Below are 18,542 nucleotides of genomic sequence, written 5' to 3'. Positions count from 1 at the left end.
TACAACTCCCAAACTCAAGGTCAATGCCCATCAAATCCTTCCAGTGTTTTCTGTTGGTCATGGGAGCCAAGTTTGGTTCAAATCCATCGCTGGTGGAGTTCAGAATGCTCTTTGATTATAAGTGAACTATAAATCCCAGCAACTACAACTCCCAAATTACAAAATCAGTCCCCCCCCCCCCCAAACCCCACTACCATTCACATTTGGGTGTATTGGGTATTTGTGCCCAGTTTGGTCCTGTGAATGAAAATACATGCTGCATATCAGATATTTACATTATGATTCATAACACTAGCTAAATGAAAGTTATGAAGTAGCAACAAAAACAATGTTATGGTTGGGGGTCACCACAACATGAGGGACTGGATTAAGGGGTCATGGGATTAGGAAGGTTGAGAACCGCTGCTCTACCGGCTATTAGGAAATGTGGGAGTTGAAGTCCAAAACACCTGGAAGAGGGACAAAGAGGGCCCAGGCCTGTTACAGAGGACATTGAGCATGTTGTGGTCCTTCCCAAGCACTCAGGGCCCCTCACCGTGGTCCTCAGGAGCAGGACCCGAGCCTCTTGCAGGGTGACGGTGCGGCAGGTCCACTTGACGCTCAGCTCTGGCAGCCAATAGAGGAAGAGGAGGAGGAAGCCTCCGCTGCACACCGTGCCCAGCGAGACCAGCGCCAGTTTCCAGGAGCAGGGGCTGTAGCCGGAGATTTCCTGTGTCCGAAAGAACAAGAAAGGGAGTCAAACCAGGAGGAAAAGGCCCCACTTCTCCACTTCAGGTTTCTGTCCTTCCAAAGCTCCCCCAAGCCCAGCTTCTAGCGCAGGTTTGATCCAACTTCAGCCCTCCCTCCAGGTGTTTTGGACTTCAACTCCCACAGTTCCCAACTGACCATCTCGTCTTCCTCGTCGCGGTTGACGTACGCCTCGTCCGTTCTCTCCATGTCTCTTTCCTGTGGGCCACACGCCTACCCCACCTCCACGCTCCTGAGGGGACAAAGGGGAGGAGGAGGGGGTGGTCAGTCAGAACTGGACACAAGGGACGGACCGTCCCGGACAGCAAGGGGGCACCAAAATGTGTGGGACAACAGCCCCATGCCCTTTCTACATTACATATACAGAAGCATTGCTGCTTTTATTTTTGTCACTTTATTACATACATATATATATGTGTGTGTGTGTGTGTGTGTGTGTATCACACACATACATATACATATATATATACACACATACATACACTACATCAGGCACCCAGGACTGCCTGGGTTTCCACTTTGTAATGGGATTTGTTAGTAAAAATCAGTGTTACAATTGTTGGGATGGTTCTATCCTCAGACTGAAACATGAAGCAGTACTTTCTCTGTCCCTCAGAGAGGGAGCACACCTGGCTGATTTAGGTCTCCATGGCAACCCTCCAGTGGCCTCTTGGGGTAACAGCTGGCCATTTGCTGAGACGCTCCAGTGATCCCTTGGGGTAGCAGCTGACCCTTTCCCTTGACCGTTTAGTGACCTCTTGGGGTAACAGCTGGCTCTTTCCCTGGACCCTCCAATGATCTTTTGAGGTAACGCTGGCTCTTTCCCTTGATAATCCAGTGATCTCTTGGGGTAGTAGCTGGCAATTTCCTTTAACCCTCCAGTGACCTCTTGGGAAAAGAGCTGACTCTTTCCCTTGACCTTCTAGTGACCTTTGGGGGTAGTAACTGGCTCTTTCCTTTAACTCTCCAATGATCTTTTGAGGTAACGCTGGCTCTTTCCCTTGATAATCCAGTGATCTCTTGGGATAGTAGCTGGCAATTTCCTTTAACCCTCCAGTGACCTCTTGGGAAAAGAGCTGACTCTTTCCCTTGACCTTCTAGTGACCTTTGGGGGTAGTAACTGGCTCTTTCCTTTAACTCTCCAATGATCTTTTGAGGTAACGCTGGCTCTTTCCCTTGATAATCCAGTGATCTCTTGGGATAGTAGCTGGCAATTTCCTTTAACCCTCCAGTGACCTCTTGGGAAAAGAGCTGACTCTTTCCCTTGACCTTCTAGTGACCTTTGGGGGTAATAGCTGGCTCTTACCTTTAACCCTCCAGTGACCTCTTGGGAAAACAGCTGACTCTTTCCCTTGACCTTCTAGTGACCTTTGGGAGTAATAACTGGCTCTTTCATTTAACCCTTCAGTGACCTTTTGGGAAAACAGCTGACTCTTTCCCTTGACCTTCTAGTGACTTTTGGGGGTAGTAACTGTCTCTTTCCTTTAACCCTCCAGTGACCTCTTGGGAAAACAGTTGACTCTTTCCCTTGACCTTCTAGTGACCTTTGGGGGTAGTAACTGGCTCTTTCCTTTAACCCTCCAGTGACCTCCTGGGAAAACCGTTGACTGTTTCCCTTGACCTTCTAGTGATCTTTGGATAGTAACTGGCTGTTTCCTTTAACCCTCCAGTGGCCTCTTGGGAAACAGCTGACTCTTTCCCTTGACCTTCTAGTGACCTTTGGGGGTAGTAACTGTCTCTTTCCTTTAACCCTCCAGTGACCTCTTGGGAAAACAGCTGACTCTTTCCCTTGACCTTCTAGTGACCTTTGGGGGTAATAACTGGCTCTTTCCTTTAATCCTCCAGTGGCCTCTTGGGGAAACACCTGGCTCTTTCCCTTGGTCTTCTAGAAGGAGCTATGCTGGAAACTATATACATACATACATATATTCACTTTACATACACATATATACATATATATGAGTATGTGTGTATATATATATATATATATATATATATATATATGGGGCGCTAGAGAGACCAGATATCCCTGCAGTCTGCACGTCGGCGCAAGCCTCAGCCACCACTTTAGGCGCTGCTTATTCTGGGCCGTGAATGCAGCTCCCTGTCATCCCTCCTGAGACGCGTGGTTTCTCTGCCTCTGGCTGACCGCAGACCTTTGGCCACAGCCTTGCAAGGACAGGCTGGAGAGGCCTGGAAGGTGGGTCTGGGCAGAACAAGGGGAAGCTAAGCTAGGCCCCAAAGGTTGAGAGACGGACTCACGGCAGATTTTGTCTGAGTGTCAGCTGAAGGGCCCCGGATCCACCGGCCACATCCAGGATGGAGAGGTTGGCAGCCTGCTCAGGAACTGCAGAAGAAGGAGAGAAGAGTCAAGAGTCAAGGGGAGGCTGGGGAGTTTGGGTGCAAAATGAGTGGGGTGTGGCAGCAACAGGAGCACATTAATCACACAGAAGAGAAAGATGGACCCCGAAGGGCAGGAGGGATGAGGAAGAGCCACATAACTCCCAGCATTTCACAAAGAAAGACTGGGAACGTCATCAGAATAGTGTCGAAAGACAACAAGTGTCATCAGTTCACATTTTATTCCTTTTACTTCCAACACTGGGATCCAAAATGGCGTTGAGCACAATACAGCAAAAAACCATTAATGAGAAAGTCAAACACAGTAAAACTGAATGTCTCTTTTTATAAACACAAGTTAAACACAGAGAAGAACACACAAAACTACTATTTTAAGGAGAGAAACACTGGAGTTTCTGTACTGAGGTCCCCATAAAGAGAAACAGGAGCGGGGAAAGGCCACATGAGATTATGCTCGGAAGGGCAAAACTCGACCGCTTTTCTCCCTCTGGTCAGGGTGCATCTACACTGCAGAAATAGTGCAGTTTGGCGACCAATGTGATCACAGCTCAATATAATATAATATAATCCATACAAATAATATTGATAATATTATTTATTTTTATTTGTCATGTCACGCCAACCAGTCAATTGTATTACATTTCTAACAGAACAAAACAAACATACATACATACAAAAACACAAATTTTGCAAACTTGGTAGTTGGTTAAATGTCCTTTGACCAGTCTCTGGCCCCTTGGCATGCCTCTGGTGTTGCCGCAAGAAGGTCCTCCCTCGTGCATCATGTGGCAGGGCTCAGGGTGCATTGCAGCAGGTGGCCTGTAGTTTGCTCTTCTCTGCACTCGCATGTCGAGGATTCCACTTTGTGGCCCCATTTCTTAAGGTTGGCTCTGCATCTCGTGGTGCCAGAGCGCAGTCTGTTCAGCGCCTTCCAAGTTGCCCAGTTTTCTGTGTGCCCAGCAGGGAGTCTCTCATTTGGTATCAGCCAGCTTTGAGCCTGCCACTTTTGGACTCTCGCTTGCTGAGGTGTTCCAGAGAGTGTCTCTGGAGATCTTAGAAAACTATTTCTTGATTTAAGACATTGGCGTGCTGGCTGATACCCAAACAGGGGATGAGCCGGAGATGTCTCTGCCTTGGTCCTTTCACTATTGGCTGCCACTTCCTGGCGGATGTCAGGTGGTGCAATACCAGCTAAGCAGTGTAACTTCTCCAGTGGTGTAGGGCGCAGACACCCCGTGGTAATGCGGCATGTCTCATTAAGAGCCACATCCACTGTTTTAGCGTGGTGAGATGTGTTCCACACAGGGATTGCGTACTCAGCAGCAGAGTAGCAACCCAACTTCTGGCCACCAGGGGAGCTGTCGCTTCACCGTCCATCAGCGACACTGATGAAGTACTTCCGCATTCCCCGCATACTTTTTTTGCTGGAGATTTTTTATGGCCTCGTAAATTTGTTAAATTAGCCTCCCCACACATAGGTACTACCTAAATTTCCTACTTGAAAGATGCAACTGTCTTTTGGGTTGCAAAGGTCGACAACAAGCTACACAATTGGCCGGAAGCTCACTCCGACCCGAGCTGCTTCGAACTCATGACGTTTTGGTCAGCAGAGATCTTAATGCAGCTGACACCCGCCCAGTGCGCTACAATCCCGGTGCAAAGGTTGAGAAACACTGGTTTAAAGTGAGGATGAAGACGGAAGAGACCAACACTACGGTAATTTCAAAGTAGTTCAGAAAATAGGACAGCAGTGGATGAACCCTGCAGGGTTTCAAGCCACAGAAACACCTCATTTTCTCAAGGCAGCAATATTTTTAAATCCCCAAATGGCTGCCCAGGCGCATGATCTTTCCGGACGATGCCACAAACGGGGGATCAACATGGATTTATCAAAAACAAGTCATGCCAGGCTCATCTGATCTCTTTCTTCGATAGAGCTACAAGCTGGGTAGATGCGGGGAATGATGCCGTGGATGTAGCGTACCTGGATTTCAGGAAGGCCTTCTTCGACAAGGTCCCCCATGACCTTCTGGCAAGGAAACTAGTCCAATGTGGGCGAGGCAAAACTATGGTGAGGTGGATCTGGAATTGGTTAAGTGGACGAACACAGAGAGTGCTCACTAATGCTTCCTCTTCATCCTGGAAAGAAGTGACGAGCGGAGGGCCACAAGCAGGATTCCGTCCTGGGCCCGGTCCTGTTCAACATCTTTATTAATGACTTAGATGAAGGGCTAGAAGGCAGGATCATCAAGTTTGCAGATGACACCAAATTGGGAGGGAGAGCCAATGCTCCAGAGGACAGGAGCAGAATTCAAAACGATCTTGACAGGTTAGAGAGATGAGCCAAAACTAACAAAATGAAGTTCAACAGTGACAAATGCAAGATACTCCACTTTGGCAGGAAAAACGAAATGCAAAGATACAGAATGGGGGACAATGCCTGGCTCGAGAGCAGTACGTGTGAAAAAGATCTTGGAGTCCTCGTGGACAACAAGTTAAACATGAGCCAACAATGTGATGTGGCGGCAAAAAAAGCCAATGGGATTTTGGCCTCAGGCATCAATAGGAGCCTAGTGTCTAGATCTAAGGAAGTAATGCTACCCCTCTATTCTGCTTTGGTTAGACCACATCTGGAATATTGTGTCCAATTCTGGGCACCACAATTCAAGAGAGATATTGACAAGCTGGAATGTGTCCAGAGGAGGGCGACTAAAATGATCAAGGGTCTGGAGAACAAGCCCTATGAGGAGCGGCTTAGGGAACTGGGCATGTTTAGCCTGAAGAAGAGAAGGCTGAGAGGAGATATGATAGCCATGTATAAATATGTGAGAGGAAGCCACAGGGAGGAAGAGGGAGCAAGCTTGTTTTCTGCTTCCTTGGAGACTAGGACGCAAGGGAACAATGGCTTCAAACTACAAGAGAGGAAATTCCACCTGAACATGAGGAAGAACTTCCTGACTGTGAGAGCCGTTTAGCAGTGGAACTCTCTGCCCCGGAGTGTGGTGGAGGCTCCTTCTTTGGAAGCTTTTAAGCAGAGGCTGGATGGCCATCTGTCGGGGGTGATTCGAATGCAATATTCCTGCTTCTTGGCAGAATGGGGTTGGACTGGATAATGGCCCAGGAGGTCTCTTCCAACTCTTTGATTCTATGATTCTATGAAGAGCTTTCGGGAGACCATGAACGCAAACAGAATTGCCTTCTTCTCTCCGAGGCGCTTTTAGACACGCCAGTCCCTCCCTTATGAACCGAGCTGCCTAATTTCGGAGCCCAGAAATCCACGCAGCCCAGAGGGGCAAATTAAGCACGAATTGAGAAACCACAGCCGCTTGGCATGAGGCTTCAGTGGCGCCATTAAAACATCCCAGTTGCACCGGAACATTTTGGGAGCAGGAAGATTATTTGGGGAAAGGGAGGAAAGGATGGCTCCTCTCTAGATCCAGGTTCAGCTCCCCCTTCCACACATTTGAATGTGCTCTGTGCACTTTAAAATATTATTTGTATATTTCTTAAGTTTTTAATCAAAGGGTTTAAGTTGAATTTTAATGGGAATTAAGAAAAGAAAAATATATTTTCTGGGTATTGTTTCAGTGTCAAAAATACCATCACATTCAATGTTTTTTTTTTTCCTCCTCTTTTTATATTGCAAAAAACCACCACAGCTGCTTTTTTGAAAACTACGAGGGTTGAATGAAAAGTAATGCCTCCACCTTCGTTACTTGGGTTTGGATGGGAATACTTTAATAAATCAAACGCAGAAATATTCCTTAGAATGCGCTCTTTCACTACCACTCTTCACTTTTCCACATAACCACCAGACAATTGGATACATTTCTGTCAACGATGAACAACCACTCTTCACTTTTCCACATAACCACCAGACAATTGGATACATTTCTGTCAACGATGAACAACCACTCTTCACTTTTCCACATAACCACCAGACAATTGGATACATTTCTGTCAACGATGAACAACCACTCTTCACTTTTCCACATAACCACCAGACAATTGGATACATTTCTGTCAATGATGAACAACCACTCTTCACTTTTCCACATAACCACCAGACAATTGGATACATTTCTGTCAACGATGAACAACCACTCTTCACTTTTCCACATAATCACCAGACAATTGGATACATTTCTGCCAACGATGAACAACCACTCTTCACTTTTCCACATAACCACCAGACAATTGGATACATTTCTGTCAACGATGAACAACCACTCTTCACTTTTCCACATAACCACCAGACAATTGGATACATTTCTGTCAACGATGAACAACCACTCTTCACTTTTCCACATAACCACCAGACAATTGGATACATTTCTGCCAATGATGAACAACCACTCTTCACTTTTCCACATAACCACCAGACAATTGGATACATTTCTGTCAACGATGAACAACCACTCTTCACTTTTCCACATAACCACCAGACAATTGGATACATTTCTGCCAATGATGAACAACCACTCTTCACTTTTCCACATAACCACCAGACAATTGGATACATTTCTGTCAACGATGAACAACCACTCTTCACTTTTCCACATAACCACCAGACAATTGGATACATTTCTGCCAATGTACCACTCTTCACTTTTCTAAATAATCATCAGACAACTGGATACATTTCTGTCAACGATGAACAACCACTCTTCACTTTTCCACATAACCACCAGACAATTGGATACATTTCTGCCAACAATGAACAACCACTCTTCACTTTTCCTCATAACCACCAGACAACTGGATACATTTCTGTCAACGATGAACAACCACTCTTCACTTTTCCACATAACCACCAGACAACTGGATACATTCCTGCCAACGATGAACAACCACTCTTCCCTTTTCCACATAACCACCAGACCATTGGATACATTCCTGCCAATGATGAACAACCACTCTTCCCTTATCCACATAACCACCAGACAATTGGACACATTTCTGCCAATGATGAACAACCACTCTTCCCTTTTCCACATAATCACCAGACAATTGGATACATTCCTGCCAACGATGAACAACCACTCTTCACTTTTCCACATAATCACCAGACAATTGGATACATTTCTGCCAACGATGAACAACCACTCTTCACTTTTCCACATAATCACCAGACAACTGGATACATTTCTGCCAACGATGAACAACCACTCTTCACTTTTCCTCATAACCACCAGACAACTGGATACATTTCTGTCAACGATGAACAACCACTCTTCACTTTTCCACATAACCACCAGACAACTGGATACATTCCTGCCAACGATGAACAACCACTCTTCCCTTTTCCACATAACCACCAGACCATTGGATACATTCCTGCCAATGATGAACAACCACTCTTCCCTTATCCACATAACCACCAGACAATTGGACACATTTCTGCCAATGATGAACAACCACTCTTCCCTTTTCCACATAATCACCAGACAATTGGATACATTCCTGCCAACGATGAACAACCACTCTTCACTTTTCCACATAATCACCAGACAATTGGATACATTTCTGCCAACGATGAACAACCACTCTTCCCTTTTCCACATAATCACCAGACAATTGGATACATTCCTGCCAACGATGAACAACCACTCTTCACTTTTCCACATAACCACCAGACAATTAGATACATTCCTGCCAACGATGAACAACCACTCTTCACTTTTCCACATAACCACCAGACAATTAGATACATTTCTGCCAATGATGAACAACCACTCTTCACTTTTCCACATAACCACCAGACAATTGGATACATTTCTGTCAACGATGAACAACCACTCTTCACTTTTCCACATAACCACCAGAAAATTGGATACATTTCTGCCAATGATGAACAACCACTCTTCACTTTTCCACATAACCACCAGACAATTGGATACATTTCTGCCAATGATGAACAACCACTCTTCACTTTTCCACATAACCACCAGACAATTGGATACATTTCTGCCAATGATGAACAACCACTCTTCACTTTTCCACATAACCACCAGACAATTGGATACATTTCTGCCAATGATGAACAACCACTCTTCACTTTTCCACATAACCACCAGACAATTGGATACATTTCTGCCAATGATGAACAACCACTCTTCACTTTTCCACATAACCACCAGACAATTGGATACATTTCTGCCAACGATGAACAACCACTCTTCACTTTTCCACATAACCACCAGACAATTGGATACATTCCTGCCAACGATGAACAACCACTCTTCACTTTTCCACATAACCACCAGACAATTAGATACATTCCTGCCAACGATGAACAACCACTCTTCACTTTTCTACATAACCACCAGACAACTGGATACATTTCTGTCAACGATGAACAACGACTCTTCACTTTTCCACATAACCACCAGACAATTGGATACATTCCTGCCAACGATGAACAACCACTCTTCACTTTTCCACATAATCACCAGACAATTGGATACATTTCTGCCAACGATGAACAACCACTCTTCACTTTTCCACATAACCACCAGACAATTAGATACATTTCTGCCAACGATGAACAACCACTCTTCACTTTTCCACATAATCACCAGACAACTGGATACATTTATGCCAATGATGAACAACCACTCTTCACTTTTCCACATAACCACCAGACAATTAGATACATTTCTGTCAACGATGAACAACCACTCTTCACTTTTCCACATAACCACCAGACAATTAGATACATTTCTGCCAACGATGAACAACCACTCTTCACTTTTCCACATAATCACCAGACAACTGGATACATTTCTGCCAATGATGAACAACCACTCTTCACTTTTCCACATAACCACCAGACAATTAGATACATTTCTGCCAATGATGAACAACCACTCTTCACTTTTCCACATAACCACCAGACAATTGGATACATTTCTGCCAATGATGAACAACCACTCTTCACTTTTCCACATAACCACCAGACAATTGGATACATTTCTGCCAATGATGAACAACCACTCTTCACTTTTCCACATAACCACCAGACAATTGGATACATTTCTGCCAATGATGAACAACCACTCTTCACTTTTCCACATAACCACCAGACAATTGGATACATTTCTGCCAATGATGAACAACCACTCTTCACTTTTCCACATAACCACCAGACAATTAGATACATTCCTGCCAACGATGAACAACCACTCTTCACTTTTCCACATAACCACCAGACAATTAGATACATTCCTGCCAACGATGAACAACCACTCTTCACTTTTCTACATAACCACCAGACAACTGGATACATTTCTGTCAACGATGAACAACGACTCTTCACTTTTCCACATAACCACCAGACAATTGGATACATTCCTGCCAACGATGAACAACCACTCTTCACTTTTCCACATAATCACCAGACAATTGGATACATTTCTGCCAACGATGAACAACCACTCTTCACTTTTCCACATAACCCCCAGACAATTAGATACATTTCTGCCAACGATGAACAACCACTCTTCACTTTTCCACATAATCACCAGACAACTGGATACATTTATGCCAATGATGAACAACCACTCTTCACTTTTCCACATAACCACCAGACAATTGGATACATTTCTGTCAACGATGAACAACCACTCTTCACTTTTCCACATAACCACCAGAAAATTGGATACATTTCTGCCAATGATGAACAACCACTCTTCACTTTTCCACATAACCACCAGACAATTGGATACATTCCTGCCAACGATGAACAAGCACTCTTCACCTTTCCATATAACCACCAGACAATTGGATACATTCCTGCCAACGATGAACAACCACTCTTCACTTTTCCACATAATCACCAGACAATTGGATACATTTCTGCCAATGATGAACAACCACTCTTCACTTTTCCACATAACCACCAGACCATTGGATACATTTCTGTCAACGATGAACAACCACTCTTCACTTTTCCACATAACCACCAGACAATTGGATACATTTCTGCCAATGATGAACAACCACTCTTCACTTTTCCACATAACCACCAGACAATTGGATACATTCCTGCCAACAATGAACAAGTTTTCTGAAGCCGTCACAAAAGAAGTCGACACTCTGTTTCCGCAACCAGCATCTCACCGTTCTCTCAAGGTCTTCATCAGAAGCATAACGATGTCCCCACAGATCTTCTTTCATTATTGGGAACAGATGGAAGTCAGATGGTGCTCAATCTGGAGTGTATGGAGGATGCCGTCCGGTTGTGACATCCAATCTCTGAAGTTCTGCTGTGTTCCCATCGTGCACAGATCTTCCGATAGCCAAGCAAAACAATAATGTGACCCACACGTTCTTGTGGAATGCCATTTACACTTGAAATTTCTCTCTGAGTGATACAACGATTGTCCTGAAGCAATCTGTCAACCTTTTGCTTGTGAAACTCGATGGTTGCTGTCACAGGACGTCCAACTCTTTGTTTGTCACACAACTCAGATGTTCCCACCTCACCATCTTTAAACTTACTCGCCCAATGACGCACAGTACTCTCATCAACACAATCACCATAAACACCTTGCATTCTCTGAAGAAACTCCTTTGGGGTGACACCTTCTGCTGTCAAGAGGGTGAAAGGGAGAAACTGGCCAAGAGGAAGGCACGTCAAGCCAATCCTGACCAGGATTGTCTTCTTCTGAAACCGATGTCCTCACTGCAGGAGAACATGAGGATCAAGAATAGGGCTCCACAGCCACCTACGGACCCACCGCCAAGACGCTACTCTTGGAGGACCATCATCCTTGGGCTACGAGGGATTGCCTAAGTTAAGTGTTAGTGATAAAATCATAGAATCAAAGAATTGGAAGAGACCTCCTGGGCCATCCAGTCCAACCCCATTCTGCCAAGAAGCAGGAATACTGCATTCAAATCACCCCTGACAGATGGCCATCCAGCCTCTGTTTCAAAGCTTCCAAAGAAGGAGCCTCCACCACACTCCGGGGCAGAGAGTTCCACTGCTGAACAGCTCTCATAGTCAGGAAGTTCTTCCTCATGTTCAGATGGAATCTCCTCTCTTGTAGTTTGAAGCCATGGTTCCATTGCGTCCTAGTCTCCAGGGAAGCAGAAAGGAATCTTGCTCCCTCCTCCTCCCTGTGGCTTCCTCTCACATATTTATACATGGCTCTCATCATATCTCCTCTCAGCCTTCTCTTCTTCAGGCTAAACATGCCCAGCTCCTTAAGCCGCTCCTCATAGGGCTTGTTCTCCAGACCCTTGATCATTTGAGTCGCCCTCTTCCTCTGGACACATTCCAGCTTGTCAATATCTCTCTTCAATTGTGGTGTCCAGAAATGTTATTGTTGTTATCTTCTTCTTCTTCTTCTTCTTCTTCTTCTTCTTCTTATTATTATTATTATTATTCTATGCCAGAAATGAGCTTTCAGGACAGAAAACAGTATATTCCATTTGTTAAAAAGAGGGTTATTTGGTGCATAAAACTTTGCTTTTTCTTCGATGCAATTTGTGTCAAATCCCTTGTACTTCTTGCATCAGAGAGAACACTACGGGCATCACTTGTTCTCAAAACCAAGGATAATGTATATTTTATGTATATCTATATGTATGTGTGTGTGTGTGTGTGTGTGTGTGTGTGTGTGTATGGATGGATACACACACACACACTCAGAGGGAGAAGGAGGCGATGGCAGACAGGCCCTGACCTAATTTCTGTGCTCCTGCCTTTTTGAAAAAAGGCTCCCTTATGCTCTGCCCCGAGGCCTCAGTTATAGGTCAGCATATAAATGCCCCAAACATCACTAAATAAATGAAACCATTCATTTCTGCAGTCCAGAGAAGAAGGCAAGCTCCAGGACTGGGACCAGGAAGGAGCTGCCCTCTTGCTCCAAAGGCCTCAGGATTGAAAAGGACGACAACAACAACAACAACAACAATAACAGCCAGTTTCTCACCTCTGCAGGAGTCTACCATTGTATCCCATGCAGCTGTGGATAAGTCTATATAGGGACCCCCAAACACAGCAGCATTGCCCAAACACGAATCAAGGAACATGAAAGGCACTGCAGACTACTTCAACCAGAGAAGTCAGCCATAGCAGAGCACCTGATGAACCAGCCTGGACACAGCAGATTATTATTGGAGAACACAGAAATGCTGGACCACACCAACAACCACCATGCCAGACTACACAGAGAAGCCATTGAAATCCACAAGCATGTGGACAATTTCAACAGAAAGGAAGAGACCATGAAAATGAACAAAATCTGGCTACCAGTATTAAAAAACTCAAAAAAATCAACAGCAAAACAGCAGAGAGGAAACAACCAGGCACATCTTAACACCTCTCAACAGAGGATTTTCCCAGGCTCAGCCAGGCCTTCAAATGCTAATGAAGGTGGTTAGTTGAAACATTCATACCTAGCTCCAGCAGAGAAGAGCTCCTTGCCCCACCCCAGCCATTCCACAGATATATAAACCCTTTGTCCTAATTCCAACAGACCTCACTACTTCTGAGGATGCTTGCCATAGATGCAGGCGAAACGTCAGGAGAAATGTCTCTAGAACATGGCTCTATAGCCCGAAAAAACCACAAGAACCTAGTGATTCCAGCCATGAAAGCCTTCGACAATACAACAACAATATTCCTAGGTTGACTATCTAGGGGTGAGAGATGGAACTCCATCTAGTTCAACCCTGAAAGAACAGCTTCCAGAATTTGTATTGTCGAAGGCTTTCATGCACGGAATCACTGGGTTGTTGTGAGTTTTCCGGGTCGTACAGCCATGTTCCTGAACTTCTTGACTGTGAGAGCTGTTCAGCAGTGGAACTCTCTGCCCCGGAGTGTGGTGGAGGCTCCTTCTTTGGAAGCTTTTCAACAGAGGCTGGATGGCCATCTGTCAGGGGTGCTTTGAATGCAATATTCCTGCTTCTTGGCAGAATGGGGTTGGACTGGATGATGGCCCAGGAGGTCTCTTCCTACTGTAAGATTCTAAATGGAGATGAGCAATGTGGACTCAGATAACCCAATTCAAAGTAGACATTGTGGGAGTTGTTTATGGAGAATACCAGCTCTTTGGCTTAGAAATGAGATTCCATCTGAATATGAGGAAGAACTTCCTGACTGTGAGAGCCGTTCAGCAGTGGAACTCTCTGCCCCGGAGTGTGGTGGAGGCTCCTTCTTTGGAAGCTTCTAAACAGAGGCTGGATGGCCATCTGTCAGGGGTGATCTGAATGCAATATTCCTGCTTCTTGGCAGAATGGGGTTGGACTGGATGATGGCCCAGGAGGTCTCTTCCAACTCTTTGATTCTATGATTCTATAACTTCCTGACTGTGAGAGCCGTTCAGCAGTGGAACTCTCTGCCCCGGAGTGTGGTGGAAGCTCCTTCTTTGGAAGCTTTTAAACAGAGGCTGGATGGCCATCTGTCAGAGGTGATTTGAATGCAATATTCTTGCTTCTTGGCAGAATGGGGTTGGACTGGATGGCCCAGGAGGTCTCTTCCAACTCTTTGATTCTATGATTCTATAACTTCCTGACTGTGAGAGCCGTTCAGCAGTGGAACTCTCTGCCCCGGAGTGTGGTGGAGGCTCCTTCTTTGGAAGCTATTAAACTGAGCCTGGATGGCCATCTGTCAGGGGTGATCTGAATGCAATATTCCTGCTTCTTGGCAGAATGGGGTTGGACTGGGTGGCCCAGGAGGTCTCTTCCAACTCTTTGATTCTAGGATTCTATGATGAGCACGAATGCAAAAAGCATGGCAGATCCTAACCATGGGGTCCTGACCAGGGTCCCCCTCCCTCCCGGCCTCCACCTGCCACCTTCCACGCTCCCTTCCTAAACAGGTGACTACCAAAGAAAGGATGCCATGCGCGCACACCACGTTTTGCGGTCACAGGGGGAGCTGCAAACAGAAGGGAGATTTAACAGAGATATTTCCAGATAAGCAAGTTTTTAAACCCACACTTGGTTGGTTGGTTGGGCAAACAAACCCCAAACTTCCTGGTCTTGTGGGGAAAAGGTATGTGCCCCAAAGGACAAATGGGGGGAGGACAGCACCGGGAAAGTGCCAGGTGCCGGCCCCACCCTTGGCCTCCCTCCTCACGCACTAGTCACAACAGAAGCCCAGAATCCCAAAGCCGGAAGAGGCCTCAAGGGACATAAAATCCAGACCAGTAATTTTGAACACTTTATTTATATTTTGCCCTTCTCCTCGAGAGGACGAAGAGCAGATTACAGTATATACTGTATAAACGCGAGTATAAGCCTAGTTTTTCAGCCCTTTTTATAGGATTATACTTGGGTCAAGGTTATTTATTATTTTACTCTGTTGTTATTATTTTTATTACATGTATTATTTTGCTCTAATTATTATTATTATTACATTTATCATTTTACTCTATTATTATATTACACTAACCGTCCCCTGCCACGCATTGCTGTTGCCCACATGGAGGTTCTGTGTAGGATTCTATCGTTGGTGGGGTTCGGAATGCTCTGTGATTGTAGGTGAACTATAAATCCCAGCAACTACAACTCCCAAATGTCAAGATTCTATTTTCCCCAAACTCCACCAGTGTTCACATTTGGGCATCTTGAGTATTCGTGTAGAGTTTGGTCCAGATCCATCATTGTTTGAGTCCACAGTGATCTCTGGATGTAGGTGAACTACAACTCCAAAACCAAAGGACACTGCCCACCAAACTCTGCCAGTATTTTCTGTTGGTCATGGGAGTTCTGTGTGCCACGTTTGCTTCAATTCCATCGTTGGTGAGGTTCAGAATGCTCTGTGATTGTAGGTGAACTATAAATCCCAGCAACTACAACTCCCAAATGTCAAGATTCTATTTTCCCCAAACTCCCCCAGTGTTCACATTTGGGCATATTGAGTATTCGTGTAGAGTTTGGTCCAGATCCATCATTTTTTGAGTCCACAGTCATCTCTGGATGTAGGTGAACTACAACTCCAAAACCAAAGGACACTGCCCACCAAACCCTTCCAGTATTTTCTGTTGGTTATGGGAGAACTCTGTGCCAAGTTTGGTTCAATTCCATCGTTGGTGGGGTTCAGAATGCTCTTGGATTGTAGGTGAACTATAAATCCCAGCAACTACAACTCCTAAATGACAAAATAATTTTTTTTTGAGTGAAGGACATACATTGGGTTGTTACGCGTCTTGTGTCCAAATTTGTTGTCAATTTGTCCAGTGGTTTTTGAGTTTTGTTAATCCCACAAACGAACATTACATTTTTATTTATATAGATTTTACTTTATCGTTGTTGTTATTATTACATGTATTATTTTACTCTATTATTGTTATTATTAACAACAGAAGCCCAGAATCCCTCAGCCGGAAGAGGCCGCAAGGGACATAAAATCCAGACCAGTAATTTTGAACACTTTACTTATATTTTGCCCTTCTCCTCGAGAGGACGCAGAGCAGATTACGTATAGAAACAGACACAGGAAAACATTCAACGCTTGTTGCAGTGACATACAATGAAAGAGAAATACAAAGGCAAAGGCTTCTCCTTTCATTCCCGGCTTCTGGAAGCTCTGCTCATCTCCGTAATAATAAATAATAATAATAAACCTTTATTTATACCCCGCTAACATCTCCCGAAGGACTCGGTGCGGCTTACAAGAGGCCGAGGCCCAACACATCAATAAAACAACAGCATAACAAATACAACAATAAATAAAACTCAAAAAAACAAGCAATAAACATTGAAACAATAGCAATAAACATTAGACAACAACACCACGATGCATTTAAAACTAAGGCCGGGCCAAATGTAATGATTAAAAAAAATTAAAAATGCTGGACAAGACAGGTGAAATGGATAGGTTTTTGGAGATAGGTGCAGTATGCAGACAATCTTAAATCTCTGGTAAAGTGCGTTTGGGAATGATGCTAGGAGTTTCCTATTCTGGGAAGGCACACTGGAACAACCACATCTTCAAGCTCTTCCTAAAGACTGCCAACGTTGGGGCTTGTCTGATGTCCTTGGGGAGAGAGTTCCAGAGTCAGGGGGCCACCACGGAGAAGGCCCTGTCCCTCATCCCCACCAATCGCGCTTGCGACGCAGGTGGGATCGTGAGCAGGGCCTCTCCAGATGATCGGAGGGATCGTGTGGGTTCATATATGGAGATGCGGTCACACAGGTAGGCAGGTCCCAAACCATTTAGGGCTTTGTAGGTGAGTACCTGCACCTTGAATTGGGACCAGAAAATGGAAGCTCTGCTCATCTGCCCAGCTCTTGAAGCCGCTCCTCATAGGGCTTGTTCTCCAGACCCTTGATCATTTCAGTCGCCCTCCTCTGGACACATTCCAGATTGTCAATTTTTTAAAAAGTATGCCCCTTTATTCCATCATCCAAGTCATCGATATTTATTTATCGTGTCATCAGCAACCAGGCATTTGTATTACATTTTTAACAAAAACAAACAAACAGACAGACAAAACACAGAGTTTGCAAGCTTGGTAGCTGATTAAATGTCCTTTTGACCAGTCTCTGTCCCCTTGGAGTGCCTCTGGTGTTGCCGCAAGAAGGTCCTCCATTGTGCATGTGGCAGGGCTCAGGTTGCATTGCAGCAGGTGGTCAGTGGTTGGCTCTTCTCCACACTCGCATGTCGTGGATTATTCCACTTTGTAGATTGAGATTATTGTCATGGTTGGTCCTGAAAAGGTCCGTTGGTTGTTTTGCTTGCTTGCTTGCATGCTGCAATTTGCTTCTGGTCGCTTCTGGAGTGAGAGAATCAGCCATCTACGAAGACATTGCTCAGGGGATGCCCAGATGTCTTGCAATCCTGTGAGGAGGCTTCTCTCATGTCCCCCAAGTCACTGATAAAGGTGTTGGGTAGCACTGGAACCCAAGACCGAATCTTGGCGAATCCCACTAGTTACTTCTCTCCTTCTTTATTTAGGTTGCTCAAGCTTCCTTACAACTCCCAGAATCTGGTAGCTGTGATCCAAAAAAGGCCAACGTCCCATCAGAAACACACACCAGAAAAGCTCTCTAGGAGCCCAAAAGCCCCGCATTGCAGCTTCCCACTCCTCCTGCCCCGACCTGCTAGGCCCCACCTGTCTCTCCGCCATCCACCTTGCCTTCTTCCCCCACGGAAGGGACCAACCCCAGCCAAACCCAGGTGTCCTGGCATCAGCATGGAAAGGCAAGAAAGGCTCCTGCCTCCCAAGCCGAGCTAACCGCCCAAATCTCTGCCCCGGAGGAAAAGCCGTTACTCTGCAGCTGAAAGAGAGGGAGGAACTCCACGAACCCAGTTCCCTCTCTCGGGGGGGTACCTGCTTCAGCTTGGGATGGGGAGGTTGTCATTCCTCCCCAGGGAAGGGCTAAGGGACAACGATGACGACAACGATCCATTTGCACGGTCTGTTCCCCATACGGGGCACAGCCTATGGTTCCAATAGAGGAAGTCCCCATGTTAC

General features: G+C 45.3%; 1 protein-coding gene across 3 annotated transcripts in view; it reads right to left on the bottom strand.

The window, feature by feature from the left end:
• Nucleotides 1-18,542, bottom strand: part of LOC132777489 (polyamine-transporting ATPase 13A3-like) — a 91,493-nt gene that overhangs the window by 61,607 nt on the left and 11,344 nt on the right. For all 3 annotated transcript variants that reach the window (XM_067469654.1, XM_067469655.1, XM_067469656.1), the window contains exons 2-4: nucleotides 3,010-3,094; nucleotides 886-979; nucleotides 536-709 (exon numbers count right to left, since the gene is read on the bottom strand). In XM_067469654.1, coding sequence (XP_067325755.1) covers nucleotides 536-709; nucleotides 886-936 — 225 coding nt within the window. In that variant the 5' untranslated portion in view covers nucleotides 937-979; nucleotides 3,010-3,094. The remainder of the gene's footprint in view (nucleotides 1-535; nucleotides 710-885; nucleotides 980-3,009; nucleotides 3,095-18,542) is intronic.

This window comes from Anolis sagrei, chromosome 6 (genome assembly GCF_037176765.1).
Source record: "Anolis sagrei isolate rAnoSag1 chromosome 6, rAnoSag1.mat, whole genome shotgun sequence".
Taxonomy (NCBI): Eukaryota; Metazoa; Chordata; class Lepidosauria; order Squamata; family Dactyloidae; genus Anolis; species Anolis sagrei.
Note: the sequence above shows the minus strand (reverse complement) of the source record. Positions and strands in the feature narration are given on the sequence as shown.